At 38.2% G+C, this 16,325-nt stretch overlaps 1 protein-coding gene across 3 annotated transcripts in view; it reads right to left on the reverse strand.

The window, feature by feature from the left end:
* Window positions 1–1,763: 1,763 nt before the first annotated feature.
* The window catches only part of REV3L (REV3 like, DNA directed polymerase zeta catalytic subunit), a 210,824-nt gene continuing 196,262 nt past the window's right edge, over window positions 1,764–16,325 (reverse strand). For all 3 annotated transcript variants that reach the window (XM_049899056.1, XM_049899045.1, XM_049899065.1), the window contains 5 exons: window positions 14,582–14,719; window positions 12,929–13,119; window positions 12,001–12,247; window positions 8,324–8,533; window positions 1,764–2,817 (listed from right to left, as the gene is read on the reverse strand). In XM_049899056.1, the coding sequence (XP_049755013.1) occupies window positions 2,677–2,817; window positions 8,324–8,533; window positions 12,001–12,247; window positions 12,929–13,119; window positions 14,582–14,719 (927 nt within the window). In that variant the 3' untranslated portion in view covers window positions 1,764–2,676. The remainder of the gene's footprint in view (window positions 2,818–8,323; window positions 8,534–12,000; window positions 12,248–12,928; window positions 13,120–14,581; window positions 14,720–16,325) is intronic.

Here is a 16,325-nt window from a genome sequence, read left to right on the forward strand (position 1 = left end):
GGGGAAGATGCTGATAGGATTATATGACTCAGTTTTGAGGGCTGACTGTTAACAGGGTTGCGATTGCAAAAACTAATTGTGGAGCAGTAACTATGAAGCAGTGGACTAAGGAGGAGGCACTGCTGGACTGGAGTACAGTGGCTGTACCTAAAGCCCCTTAAAGGTTTTGCTATGCAGATACCTCATGAGGCTCAGGGCAAGGAAATAATCTTCTCCAAGTTAGATTTGGAAACCCTGATGGCGTAGTGGTTAAGTGCTACGGCTGCTAACCAAAAGGTCGGCAGTTCGAATCCGCCAGGCGCTCCTTGAAAACTCTATGGGGGCAGTTCTACTCTGTTCTATAGGGTCGCTATGAGTCGGAATCGACTCAACGGCAGTGGGTTTGGTTTTGGTTTATGAGTCAGAGTCGACTCAATGGCAATGTGTTTTTTTTTTGTAAAATTTTGTCAGAGGCCAGAAAGGGTGAAGCTGAGCTGACTCTTCGGAGAATCTGACCAGATCAGATGGGCACCTGTAGCAGACCTGAGTGGCATGTACCTGAGTAATCTCATCCGGAGGACTCTGCTGTACTGAAAGACTAGTTGTTAATGACTGTTTTGGATTGGTAAAATGATTGAACAGGGAAAGTTAATCTTTCAAATATGAAAAGGCCAATGGCTAGAACAGCCAAGGGGTGGCCTGTGATGCAATGAATTACTTAATATGGTCCTTTCAGCCATAGTCTTTGTGACTCACAATGACTGAGTGTGACTATGCAAATAAGGTATATGAAACTGTAATGAAGGAATTGGTCAGTTTTGCCATCCTGCTAAGGCTTAAAATGAGCCATCCCGAGGCCGAAGGACAGGATCTCACCACCACCAAGAAGGAAGAGCCAGGAGTGGAATGTGTCCTTTGGACCTGGAATCCCTGCGCTGAGAATCTCCTGGAAGCAGGAGACCGAAAGAGAGAGCTGTAACACCTAAGACAGCGAGAAGCAGACGCAGGAGTGATAAGAGACGACTTGTGAGCCTTCTGGCCCACGGAGTGAGAAAGCTGAGTGCCATCAAGCAGGAGGCTTGCAGGCTGAGTAGGGTGCCTCTGGGCACTTGGTAGAGCTAGGTTTGCTGACCCATGGAGCTAGAGTTGAGTGCCTTTGGGCCAAGGCTTACCGGCAGAACGGGGTGCCTCTGAGCACTTCGGCAAAGCTAAAAGAGCTTTCTAACAGTTGCCCGAGCAGAGAAGAGGCCAGGCTGAGGACCAGGAAGAGACCTGGCTGGGGGCACAGCTGAGAAGAGGCTGATTGAAGAGCTGTACCCTGAGCACCTGAACCCAAATTGTAACCTCTTACTCCCCTAATAAACCCCGTAATCCTGAGTATTGTCTGTGAGTTCTGCATGGCCATTGCAATGAATTAATTGAACTCAGCAGAGAAGTTGAGTGTGCTGTGGGAGAGACAGAATGTGTCACAATTCGTTAAAAAAAGGCTGGGGAGAAGAGGTGTCTGACCGCTGTCTCACAGGAATCGGCCTTGGGCTGTTATTCTTGATTCTCCTTCCTCCTTGTGAAGTTAGAGGAGGTGAGATGCCTCTGCCATGTCATTATTACAATTTAACTAATTAAAACTCAGGAAAGGATAAGGTAAGATGCAACCAACATGGGCTTATAGAACAAACGCAGATAATACCATTTATAGCAAGATAAAATCACACTGCCATATTTCATACTTTATTCAATTTTAATATGGTTTCCATTATTAACTTTTAAAAGAAAATGATTTCCAGTTTAGAAAACAATGCACTGACCACATAATTCCTTTTTCATTTTATACAGTTATACAAATATTCTAAATACACATTTTGTGTTCAAGATGATGGCAAATAAGATTAACTGTACAGTACATAATGAAAGAAAATATTTTAAGCATATTTAGGAGCAATAGAAATGTCTATACAAAACAAGCAAAAATGGAATAAAATTTTTAAAGTATTGCAACAGGCCCACAGGTTTGTAACAAAAATGTCTTTGCACAGTTCCTCACAATGCCCCATTAATAGCTAAAGCAAGACAGCGGTTTTAGAAAATAATGGTTCAAAATGCCACACATGGTACTATTGGCACAGTTGGGATCAAAATAACAAATCTACTTCGAGTCAAGCAAAACCTAGAGGAAATATACCAAACAACTTGAAAATCATCTGTATAAAATTCATTGCACGTTATTTTACTCAGTTGTTTGAAAAGTAAAAAAGTGTATTTACAAAATATTTCGCAGTCAAAATTATAAAGTGAATGGATATCTCTAAGTAACACGTCTTGATACAGACAGTTCAAGGAAACACACGAATGTTTTTCTTATAAGAGGTTTTCAGTGCTCCTTCCATAGGGAAGTAAACATGATCTACTCAAATGGATTTACAAGATGGCACACATACTGGAGCAATTTCAACACCTGCATTATAAAACAATGTTAAAAAGGTGAAAGAATGAGAAATTTGTACGTTCTAAGAAGTGAACTACTCAGAGATCAACAAGTACAATTTTTAATTCCGTTAGCATAAAAGTCTTCATAGTCTTCAGAGAATAGACAGACAATGAACATCCTTGACTCGATGAAAGTTGAAAAAGCACCATGCACAACAGTTTAGTGGTAAACACTGAAAAATATAGCACCCGGAATTCTGTGATACTGACAATTCAAAACTGGTCTAGTAATTGCCGGAGATACGGTGCCTTGGATAATTCTCTATTTACTCGAGAGAGTTTGAAAAGTACAGGGCAGTTCAGAGAGACACACGGGATATGTCGATCATAGCAACCTGTACAGTTCTTGCATATCTGAAAGCATAAGAGAAATAGATAAAACAATAGGGAAAGTTTCTGTGTATATGTGTAAACAACAGACTTTTATAATCCGTCTTTTCTGACCTCTGTACAGACTAATGGCAGACATATGACAATACACTGCAGAAGTTTCAGTAATTTTCATCTCTTAGAAGTCTAACCCTATCCTACCCTATGTTGAGACATTTCTAAAGGACATTATTTCACAAAACATAGTGTACAAAATTACCTAGTGATTTGTTTCATCCCCGAGATCAACTTTCATTTACAGTAGAATCCTATTACATTAAAATCCATTTAATAAGCTATGTAGTTACCACTCAAAGAATGTCTCTCAATTGAACTATATATAAATACTTTTTAAAAAATGACTTAGATTTATCTTTTTATGTGCTAATCATTAAAAAAAAAAGGCCAATATTTCAGAAGAGAAAATGTCAGTATGAAGAAACCAAATGATATGAATTTGAAAGCAGTAAGACAGTCCCTGGGTACTGAATGAGACCTGTTCCTGTCTCTGTGTCGAGTTTGTCGTTAAGTTGGAACGGGTGCATAGGTTCTTATTTAGCCTTACTTTAGTGCAAGAGGAAACCCTGGTGCTGTAGTGGTTAAGTGCTATGGCTGCTAACCAAGAGGTCGGCAGTTCAAATCCACCAGGCGCCCCTTGGAAACTCTGTGGGGCAGTTTTACTCTGTCCTATAGGGTCGCTATGAGTCAGAATCAACTCAATGGTAACGGGTTTGGTTTTTTAGTGAAAGAAAAGGCTCAAAGGCTTTTCAATGATTTAAAAGCTGCACGTGCAGCAAGTGAAGGTGATTGTAATGAAGAATCTCTTCGAGTAGGGGTTGGTTCAGTCTTTTCAAAGTGAGGGCAAATTTATATAACATTAAAGGGCAAGTACGAGTCATCCGTAAGTCAGAAGTGCATAACCCAGGGACTGCCCGTAGTCTAGACCAGTGGTTCTCAACCCTGGCTATAGATGAGCTTAAAAACATACTCCTGTCTGAGCTCATTCCAGACCAAAGAATCAGAAATCTCTGAGCCTGAGAGCCTTTTAAGAATCTGTACTTCTTATGGCTCCCTGGTGATTCTCACGTATAAGACCTGATCTAAAGGAAAATAATACATGGTAATTACTAAAAAGAGGAGAGCATGAGAATGTCTTACACAATTATCAGCTTTTAAATAATACTCCGAAAGTCTCAAGCCACACATACAGTTAAAAAAGATTTGAAAAACATCAAAAAATTAAAAAGGATACTAATGAGGACCCCAAGGGTCAAGGAAATACAGGCTGATTTTTCACTTGAACAGGGTATCCCAGTGATTTAAAAAAGGGATACCCAGCAGCCACAACTACTCTAGCTTGTCTTTTAAGAGAGAAATCAAATGTGCTCTAGTAAATTCTTTGATCTGTATTATCAAAGAGCTTCTGTTATAGCAATGTCTGACAGGGAGTGCATTTCTGTCCTTTGCCCCAGTATCATCCAGTCAATTGAAGGGCACATTTTCCTGAGTACACGGGTTATTATATCCAATATTACAATATTCCCACAAGCAAACTGTTTAGAAGCATGTGCTTCAGTCTGTTCTATGACATCTGAGCATAATATTCTATTATGAACCCTTTCACTAGTTAGATCTCTGCCAAGAGACTCAAATCTGTCCCCAAATACAGAATTTCTGTATTCCAGCTCTATGTGCTATAGCTACATTCAGGTGCCAGGACGAACTGATAAATACTTAAGCACTCTGTGCATGTCTGATAAATACGCCAGGATGGAATTACCTGCCTCACTAAATTTAACTCAATGGTTAGTTTCATGATCCTTTACCTGTGACTTAAACCCAGAGCGTTATAGCTGGTTTCAGGCTTACAATTAAAACTGTAAATACCACAACCTGAACACTTACTTTGTAGTTCACAGGGAAACAGATATTTGAACAACTCTGCTTTAACCTTTATTGATTCTTTTTGCTGTCCTTTGGCTTTTTTTGGCTTACTTAATTAAAAAAAAAGTTTTCAGTCAGATGCTTAATTCATTTGTTTTCATTCTTTTATGTTTATTATTAAAAGTGTTTAGGTGATAAATATTTCTCTGAACTCTGCTATCAGTCTGCTAGAGTCGGAGACGAAGCGTCGTCTTATTTAATAAGGAGTGCTAGAATCTTCAAGTGAAAGGATCATTTTGTTTTCTGAGTTTGTTATAAATTACTAGTTTTATGGCATTGAATTGATAAAATATTTCTTTCTGAAATTTACTGAGGTTTTCTTTACAAATTTTATGGTCAGTTTTTAACATTCTATGAATATCTGAAAAGGTGTATTCTCTAGTACTGGGTTACAGAAATTGATAAATAGGCATAAGGTCTACCTTAGCATGTTATTTAGATCTTCTGTAACCTTACTTGGAAACCTTGGTGGCGTAGTGGTTTTAAGACCTAAGGCTGCTAACCAAAAGATCAGCAGTTCAAATCCACCAGGCACTCCTTGGAAACCATATGGGGCAGTTCTACTCTGTCCTACAGGGTCAGTACAAGTCGGAATCAGCCCGACTGCAGTGGATTTGGTTTTTGCGTATAACCTTACCTATATCCTGATCACTTTAACTGTTTTGGTCTAAGAGCGATGTCATAAATCTCCTTTTACCGGTATGTTTCTGTCTATTTCTCATTACATCTGTCGTTTCTGCTTTATGAAAGTTTCTATGGATTATTTAATGCACTACAGGCTCACTTTTTTTTTTTAAACTGAAGTTAAAAATATTTCTTGCAAGATGATAAACGAGCCATACTTATAAACAATACTTCTTTCAGAATTGCACTTTTATAAGAAATAATACCTAATTTTGAAGAACGTTCTGGTTAAATTAATGACACCAACTAGTACAGTGTTTGTAGCTGAGGGTAGAAGACAGGAAAGTCCAGAGAAGAGAACATATGCAGCCTCTGACCTTAATGGAACTCTGGAGGTACTGCTCACATTTACTCTGTGTACTAGACGCTAACAAGGGAAATTTCTTGCCTTCACTGAGTTCACTTGGTATTTAATGGGGCAGACAGACACACACGTAATCACAGTAAAACAGTAAAGCAGAGGAGGTTATGACAGGGAGCCCACTGTAGGGAACACTTCATCTGGTCTAGGGGTTTATGCTGATTCCTCTCAGGTGATTTGTAGGGGTAGGAGAAAGTGTTCCAGGCAGAGGGAACAGAATATTTAAAGGCTAGGAGGTAGGAGAGACTAAGGAGCATTCATGGACCTATGGAGCCCTGGTGGCTCAATGGTTAACAGCTCAGCTGCTAACTAAAAGGTCAGCAGTTTGAATCCACCAACTGCTACTTGAAACCCTATGGGGTAGTTCTACTCTGTCCAATAGGGTTGCTATGCGTCGGAATTGACTTGACAGCAATGGGTCTGGTTTGGGTTTCATGGACCTATAGGAGGTTCAGTATGGTATGGATAGAGGGTACAGTGTGACAGGGAAGAGGACAAGAAATGGTGATAAAGAGGTAGCAGGCAGGTGCCAGAATGGGGATAGCCTTGTAAACCAGAGAGAGAAGGAGAAGAAGACAGAGAGAGGCAGAGCATGCACTAGATTTATATTTTGTAAAGATCTTTCTAGCTACAGTGTCAAGAATGGATAGGATGGGGGCAAAACCTGGAGGCAGGGAGATAGGTTTGGAGGCTGTTACAGTTTAGATTAGAGAGAACAGTAGTTTCAGCTAGGGTGGTAACAGAAGGGAAAGAGAAGAGTGAGAACACTTAAGAGCTATTTAGCAGACTGAATGCAGACAGAAGGAAGAGTCAACTTATTTCCAGAAGCTCGGCCTCTGTGGTTGCGCCAAAATAACTATCTTTTAGACTCTACCACCCTTAATGAAAGCTGATTAAAGCATTAAAGATGACTGGCTTAAGTCTTAACTCTCTACTGTTAAGAATTTTCTACCAGTACAAACTGCAGCAGCTAAAATGATGCAAAGGAAATAGTCTATACTTCATTAATCTTTCTATAAAACAAAGAAATTAAAAAAAAAGCAAACCCATTGCCATCGAGTTAATTCTGATTCATAGGGACCCTGCAGGACAGGGTAGAACTGATTCATAGGGTTTCCAAGGAGCGGCTGGTGGATTTAAACTGCTGACCTCCTGGTTAGAAGCTGAGCTCTCCATAATCACTGAAATTCTTTTTTTTCTTTTTGTGCATTTTATTGTTGTGAAAGTTTCCAGAGCAAATTAGTTTCCCACTCAACAATTTATACACAGCTTGTTTCATGACACTGGTTGCAAACCCCTGAATGAATCACTGAAATTTCTGAGTCTAGTCTCCTAAGAGATTGTTCCTCTTCCTGTTCACTTAAGTTTTCCTAATAAGAGGCTGTGTGGATCTATAATGTCTTTGTTCAAAATCTAACTTTAGGACATGGTACAAAGTCTGGCCTTTATACATTGGTGGTCGGATCATATTAGGTGCGTAAGTAGAAGAGCTGCTATAAAAAACTGCATAAGAGAATTTAGAATGTTAGGGCTAGATGGTACCTTAGAAAGAGCATCTTGTCAACCTTTTCATTTTATACTTGACAAAACTGAGGCCAAGGGACTTGCGCAATGTTATGAAGTCTAGAATAGAATCCTGATGTCCTTACTATCAGCTTGATTCACTTTCCACTAAATCATGCTCTCTCTCAATTATTGGGTTAATTTTTAAAATGTTTCAATAACTTTATATTGTTCTTCTAAACAAACTAAACCAAACCTTACCCCAAAATTGTCCTTCTCTAGCCTATAAGTTAAACATGTAACTTAAAAATATGATGGCATAAGATACAATTATTCAAGAAATATATTTCTTTGTTTTTTAAAAAATGTGCTATGCCGATTTTTCTTTAGATGTCTTTTTCTGGCTTACCTCAAGAGATGTCTGTTGGTTTTCTTCTACTAGAATTTCCACATTTGGGAAGTCATCTCTGCATGTTGTCTATATCTCAACTCTGCCACTTATTAGCAATATAACATGGAGTAAATTACTTAACCTCCTATGTCAGTTTACCTATCTGTGAAAGTGCCTGGAACAGTCTTTGGCACATAAAAATATTCAATCATGTTAACTATTAATGTTCTATTTGGACACTTGTCATTGTGAATCTCCCGAAGTTTACCAGCAATTCTCTAGGACAATCAGATTTTTGTGAGAATGATTAGTGTAGATAAAAAAACCTTTTTCTAGTACTATTATAGAAAAAATTGGATGGACATTTTAGTTCTAGATTTTAATAAACATGATACACCATTCCATCAAAACAAAAACAATAAATTATAAAAAAAAACCCATTTTTAATAACTATAGAATTTTTGAGATTTTAAGAAGTTTATCAGTTTAGAACCCTCATTCCACTTTTCACACCAGTTTCATGTTTCATACTACACCGCAAAAGATTACTACATTTCCCTAAAGAATCTGGTCGCTTGTGATTCTGGGCCTACTGAAGAAGGGTGTACCTTTACAAGTTGCTCCTGTTTGCGTTCCAACTCTCGAATTTCTTGGTTGAGAATGACTGTGACATGCTGAGGCTGGCTCCGACATTTACAACAGATGCCATGTTGAGTCAGGTCATCACACACAGGACAGTGTAAGGTAGTGAAATATTGTGAAATAGTGCCTTTCCGCCCTTCAGGGTCACTTAGAGAGGAGCTGGTAGCTTTCTGGATCTATAGAAACATTTGGAAATTAAGTCTGAGCCAGCTTCACAGCAAAGCTGCTATTCTCATGCTAATTACAGGTTTACGTAGGCATTATTTCATTCATTCAACAAATACTGAGTACCTACTATGTGGCAGACACTGTTGTAGACACTGGGCAATTAGAGATTAAAAAAGTCCTTGCTTTTGTCTTAGTATCATTAGATACTTAATGATCCCCTGCCACCAGTCTGCTTTTTGGTTGAGAAACATAGATGTATGAGATCATATAGGGCAGAGGAAATGGGAGAAATTCAGGTTGAGAGGGGATACCGTTTAAAGCTGCACAAATTGGGTCATGGAAATAAGGCAGGTGGAAGATTGAAAACAACAAAGATAACAACTTGCAGATTGCTTATTGAGCAATATGGGGGGAAAATCCAAGAAAAGTAAACCTGGAGCATTTCAGATTTATTTAGATACGTGTCACCTAAGAACTCTTCATTTAAAGTTAACATTGGTTTCTAAGACTTGTCTTCTGGTACTCTTTTTACATTGAAATAACATTATCATATTATTTCTCCTGGAGTCTTATAAATTACTTTGCATAAAAGCTTTTAGGTCAGTCTCTTATGAATACCATTGGTTTAACACTCTTGCTAGTAACGTAATAAAAACAATAGTAAAAGAAGTGAGCTTCCTGGTTTAGCACCAGGATTCAGCATTATAGGTCAGTACAAAGCCTCTGAGGCACAGCTTCGACCTCAGTTTTCTAGTTTACTCATTTCCTTTAGACTCTTAAGTGCTATCGAGAAAGTAGAAATGATTTATCAAACTTTCTTTATCAGTTTCTCTGAATACCATTGCCTTTCATAGTCTGAGATAACAGCAATGACTAAGCAGATCTGAAGTGAATTTTAACCAGTAGATAAAAATTACTAGTCTTCTAGAAAAATGTATCCCAGGTTATTAGAGGATCAAGTATTGCTCCTTTAGGGTTCTAATAAGTAAACTTAAGAGTCCAAGCAAGCTGAATTCCCTTTGTTAAGACTTCACACTGAATGTTTTAATATGCTACTTTAAAATTATTTCTTTAAGACTATGTCTGGATACTACATCCTGCACATTTTTTTTTATTATTAACTTTTTTTGAGCTTCAAGTGAACGTTTACAAATCAAGTCAGTCTGTCACATATAAGTTAATATACATCTTACTCCTTACTCCCACTTGCTCTCCCCCTAATGAGTCAGCCCTTCCAGTCTCTCCTTTCGTGAAAACTTTGCCAGCCTCCAACTCTCTCTATCCCCTCCCATCCCCCCTCCAGACAGGAGATGCCAACACAATCTCAAGTGTCCACCTGATATAATTAGCTCACTCTTCATCAGCATCTCTCTCCCACCCACTGTCCAGTCCCTTTCATGTCTGATGAATTGTCTTCGGGGATGGTTCCCGTCCTGTGCCAACAGAAGGTTTGGGGACCATGACCGCCGGGATTCCTCTAGTCACAGCCAGACCATTAAGTATGGTCTTTTTATGAGAATTTGGGGTCTGCATCCCACTGATATCCTCCTCCCTCAGGGGTTCTCTATTGTGCTCCCTGTCAGGGCAGTCATCGATTATGGCCGGGCACCATCTAGTTCTTCTGGTCTCAGGATGATGTAGGTCTCTGGTTCATGTGGCCCTTTCTGTCTCTTGGGCTCTTAGTTGTCGTGTGACCTTGGTGTTCTTCATTCTCCTTTGCTCCAGGTGGGTTGAGACCAATTGATGCATCTTAGATGGCTGCTTGTTAGCATTTAAGACCCCAGAGGCCACATTGCAAAGTGGGATGCAGAATGTTTTCATAATAGAAATTATTTTGCCAATTGACTTAGAAATCCCCTTAAACCATGGTTCCCAAACCCCTGCCCTTGCTCCGCTGACCTTTGAAGTATTCAGTTTATCCTGGAAACTTCTTTGCTTTTGGTCCAGTCCAGTCCAGTTGAGCTGACCTTCCATGTATTGAGTGTTGTCCTTCCCTTCATCTAAAGCAGTTCTTATCTGCTAATTAATCAGTAAAAAACCCTCTCCCTCCCTCCCTCCCTCCCTCCCCCCTTCATAACCACAAAAGTATGTGTTCTTCTCAGTTTATACTTTTTCTCAAGATCTTATAATAGTGGTCTTATACAATATTTGTCCTTTTGCCTCTGACTGATTTCGCTCAGCATAATGCCTTCCAGGTTCCTCCATGTTATGAAATGTTTCATGGATTTGTCACTGTTCTTTATCGATGCGTAGTATTCCATTGTGTGAATATACCACAATTTATTTACCCATTCATCTGTTGATGGACACCTTGGTTGCTTCCAGCTTTTTGCTGTTGTAAACAGAGCTGCAATAAACATGGGTGTGCATATATCTGTTTGTGCCTGCACATTTTTAAAACATCTATTTTGAAGGTATTTTTGCTTTCCTTCATTTATTTTCTATTAGCTGGTTTATTCCAAGTTGTTTTGTGGTTTAGTGTTTACTTTGGGATTTATTTTAATAGTTCTATAATTTGGCCAACCTGACAGAAGCTGAGGTGTCTGTAGAAAACTTAAAAGTTTCTCTTTTAGGAAACCAGAGAGTATGGTATCTTGGCCTGTTTAGGATAACAGAGTATTTGCTTTACCTATCACAGAACGTAACTAAAATTTTTTGTTTTATTGGGGATTTTAAATGAAATCGCTCTCTACTATAGCTCAGGTACTATATAGTAAGCTTGTTGTTGTTAGGTGCTGTTGAGTCGGTTCCAACTCATAGCGACCCTGTGCACAACAGAACGAAATACTGCCTGGTCCTGTGCCATCCTCACAGTTGTTGCTATGCTTGAGCCCAATGTTGCAGCCACTGTGACAATCCATCTCATTGAGGGTCTTGCTCTTTTTCACTGACCCTCTATTTTACTAAGCATTATGTCCTTCTTCAGGGACTAATCCCTCCTGATAGCATGTCCAAAGTATGTGAGACATAGTCTTGTCATTTTTGCTTCTAAGGAGCATTCTGGTTGTACTTCTTCCAAGACAGATTTGATCGTTCTTTTAGCAGTCCATGGTATATTCAATATTCTTCACCAACACCACAATTCAAAGGCATCAGCTCTTCTTTGGTCTTCCTTATTCATTGTCCCGAAAGCTGGACTCCATCCACATTGTTAAGGCTGACTCTACTTTGAGGAGACAGCTCTTCCCCAGTTGTCTTCTGAATGCCTTCCAACCTGGGGGGGCTCATCTTCTGGTACTGTATCAGACAATGTTCCACTGCTATTCATAAGGTTTTTACTGGCTAACATTTTTCAGAAGTAGACCGCCGGGTCCTTCTTCCTAGTCTTAGTCTGGACGCTCAGCTGAAACCTGTCCACCGTGGGTGACCCTGCTAGTATTTGAATACCAGTGGTATAGCTTCCAGCATCACAGTAACACACAAGCCTCCACAGCATGAGAAACTGACAGACACGCGGGGGATATAGTAAGCTTACCCTTGGTAATTCATGATACCAGTTGAAGACATCAATACCAATAAGTGAGAAGATTCTTGCCAGGGGTGGAAGGATTTGCTTGGTGATATAGTAAGTGGCATTCAGTCTCAGAGTCGGGTCCTGCAAGATTTCTACTGGGCGCCTTACTAGCTGGATAAGTGGTACTCCCGGGGTCCCATAAATGATGACATATGGCACTCGCTCCCCAACTCGAGGCTCAGAGCGCCGGTCGTAAGTAAGCATTTTCCTAGTAAATCCAAAAATAAAATACACATTCAAAGATTGTCATGGAAGGCATTTTTTCAGCAAATTAGGTGAGAAACAATAATGAGACAATGGGAAATCTACAAGGGGTACCTCCAAGTTACAGTTACAACTGCCTTGAGAACTTTATATACATCACTTAGTTGAGACCATGTCGATTTGATGTAAGGGTTTGAAACTTACTCTGTAAATCACTGCTACCTGGAAAATAATATATGAGTTGGCAGATAGCAACTGGTTTTAAATGTTTTTTCATCTCCTTAGAGAAAGAACTAAATCTAAAAATTTAAGATAAAATTCAGCTGGTTAGATTATCTGATTCCAGAAAGATACCATCTAAGTACTTTGGTAGACCCGTAATTAAGGACTGTCTTATTTTGCGGTAGGAAGAACAAATGAACTGAGCTCTGAATCAGATTACAATTCCACTGAATAGTTTCCCCAGGGAAGCCTAGAGAGAGTTCCTCCTCCTTCTTCTTCAGAGCTTACAAAGTATGGGAGAGCATCTATTCCCATTCAGTGAGGCTTTATGTTGGCGGGTGAAGAAATGATTGTATGTTTGTGCCTGCGGATTAGGTGTCTTTTCATTCACTCTGTGGCTGTGCAAAGCCTCAGGCCTATACTTGGCAGGTACTGAGGTTTGTGCTGTTGTATACATTATTACCTTGTAAGTTCAAGGGCTGGCACACAAGCTCCAGGTTTATAAGAGAAACTTCCTCTGTATTCCTTGGCAAAGATAAAATCTTGTATGCTGGCCTTCCCTTCCAGGAGCTTCATACACTGTTGCTGAACATACTGTTTAATTAGACTTATGTCTCTAGTTTCAAATAGTAGCTTTAGAGAACGCTCGAGTATCTTAAAAAAAAAAAAAAGATAGGCAGATAAAGACAAAATGTCCCCTAGTATGTTTCATCATTGTTGTTATACTTTCAATTACATCACTACGAGGTAGCTTGCTGATCTACCTAAATAATCTGTTACTTATAATCGTTGGATAATAAAAATCACTAGAAATGGAAAAATATTTTGGAGATTTCATATAGCTTGCTAGTTCTAAAAACAGAATATATAGTTTGAGGAGAATCTTATTGGAATGGTATGCAGATGAACATTTGCCATGTGATGAGCAGCATGAAACCTGTAAGTGTTTCTTAACTAGCCAAAGCACTCTAGGCACAAAAGGCCAGACGTGATTCCATGAATTGTTTATTTACCCTGCTAAACAAAGAGCCAGATTCAGGTGGACAGACAGAAGTTTAAGTATCACCAAGCAGTGCAATCAGTCGTTTGCCTTTTTGTAGTGTTCATAAATATATACTAGTGCTGACAGTTTTCTACACTGAAAATATTTCTACTTGGAATGTGCACTGGATTTTTGTAGCGCACTGAATCTAAATTAGATCTAGGCGAAAGTTCCTATCTTATTCTGAATACTGACTGGAACCTATACATATTTACACAATAAAAACAACAAAAAATCAAACCTACTGCCCTCGAGTTGATTCCGACTCATAGCGACCCTATAGGACAACAGAACTGCCCCATAGGACTTCCAAGGCTGTAAATCTTTACAGAAGCAGACGGCCACATCTTTCTCCCATTTACACAATAAGCTTGTTAATTTTGCTTAGGTATAGTTCTGATTGCAGAGAAAGAATGTACTGGATATCTGTTCCAGAAACTAGTATTGAACAATACCCCAAATTTACATCATACTAAAAACAACCATCAATCTATTATGCTTTTAATGCTCTCATAAGACTTAGTGTGTTGAGTATTACTCCCATTTATATTAGTTTTTTTTTTGTTTGCTATGGAAGAAGTCAGAGAATGAATAAAGAAAAAAATAAATCTAAATACTATGGTTAAAATTACTATGGTTGAAAAATTTGGGTAAGTTATAGTACCACTGTTCAGAAATCTCCCTTATTTGTATTTGATAACTCCAGTAAACTGTCAGTTAACCTGGGGTGGATCATGTTACTTATGAAATTTCTCTGTTGCTAATTTCTTTATCCTGTCTCCCAAGCGTTTGGGTGTTGTCATATGGTACCATATCATACTGTCATTTCTGCTGATAGGCAGGAAACTCGTACCAAGTTCATGTGTTGCTTTTTAGCAGTTTTGATAAAAGGTGAGGTATGGGAAGAAGTCAGAAACTAAGGACTAAAATAAAATAAATCGTTTTGATCAGAAATGGATTTCTCAGGAATCATTGGGCTGTAGTCCCTCCATCTAGATGTGTGTTTAAGGATAGTTAGGGTTTTTCTGGGTATATTTCTTTCCTAAAGATGAAGACAAATTAGATATAACTTACCTTAGAAACAGCAGGGCAGGAATCTCTTCTAACTGTTTCTATTCCTTTTGCATCAAAAACTGGGTCCTTTTGTTCCAGTGTTTCATACATGTAACCCACATACCTCTTTTTTGTTTGCAGGACACAGGGCAAATATACCTATGGTGAAATTAACAAAATGACTTCTCAATAACCATTTTCCCCCACCATGAATATTTTATTTTTATTTCCCTCTTTCCTTTAATCAAATGTTAATAATAAAAATTCTAAATATGGTTCAGGGCCCGACAAATTCATGATCTAACACCTGGAGATGAAAGCACAAAAATAAGCGGTCTTTACTTCCTTACTACTCACTCACTCCTTTTCTTGCAATATCACTTGCTTCCACCTCAATTGACACTGCTTTCTCAAAAGTCAACAATGATCTCTTCTTAAGTAATTACAAAGATTACCTTAATAACACCTACTTATGGTACAAAATTAAAACATTATGAGAGTACAGTAAAAAGCCCCTGTCCCCCAAGCCTGTGCCTTCCCTTCCCATAATGTATTTCCTTTTATTGGTTTCCTTGATATTCTTCCAGAGATATTCTAAGCAGATACGGGTAATTATACACTCTTCTTTTCCCCATAATGCTAGTTTACCATAAATACCATTCTGCACTTTGCTTATTTCATTTAGTAACTTATCTTGGAGAGTATTCCATCGTAGTACAGAAAACTCATTTTGTTTTGTAGCTACATAGTAGTCCACTGTGTGGGTATATCACAATGTATGTAACCAGTCACTTACTATGGTCATTTAGGATGTTTCCAATCTTTTGGAATTATAAATAGTATTCCAGTGAACAACCTTTCATGAATAAATCTGTAGGATAAATTTCTTGAAGCGGAATTTCTGGATCAATGGGTTTGTGTGTATTTTTTTTTTTCCTCCTGATGTAACTATTTTGGTCCTTTCCACTGCCCCCAAGCTTTATCAATAATTACATTAAGTGTAAATAGTCTGAACATCCCAAATAAAAGGCAGAAGTTATCAGGTTGGATAAAAAAGTAAAGTCCAACTGTAAACTATTAGAAATACACATTAAATATAAAGATACAAAAAGGTTAAAAATAAAAAACTGAAGATATACAAGCTAATACTAATCAAAAAAGTTGGTAGTAGTTATATTAATATCAAAAAAAGTAGATTTCAAGACAAGGAATACTAATGAAAAGGGTCAGTTCATCAAGAAGATATATAATCTTTAAAGTGTATGCACCTAATAAGAAAGCTTTGAAATACATGAAACAAAAATGGACAGAACTGAAAGAAAGAAAATAGGCAAATCTACAACAATAGTTGAAGATTTCAGCAGCTCTCTTAGAAAAAATCAGTAAGAATAAAAAAAAAAAAAAAGGCTTCAAAACACTATCAATCAACTTAACTGGCATTTATGGAACATTCTATTCAACAATCATAATACACATGGCTTTTTAAGGTCACACAGAATACACATGGCTTTTCGAGGTCACAGGGAACATTCATCGAGTTAGATTCTATGCTGGACAAAAAAATTTTGACCACAATGGAGTTAAATTAGAAACAATAACAAAATGATTTTTAGAATATCCTCAAATATTTGGAACTCAAACAATACACTTCAAAATAACCCATGGGTCATTATGAGTGATAATGAAAACACAAGATACCAAAATTTGTGACATGCAGCTAAAGCAGTGTTTAGAAAGAAACTATGGCTTTAAATGCTTTAAAAAG

This window comes from Elephas maximus, chromosome 1 (assembly GCF_024166365.1).
Source record: "Elephas maximus indicus isolate mEleMax1 chromosome 1, mEleMax1 primary haplotype, whole genome shotgun sequence".
Taxonomy (NCBI): Eukaryota; Metazoa; Chordata; class Mammalia; order Proboscidea; family Elephantidae; genus Elephas; species Elephas maximus.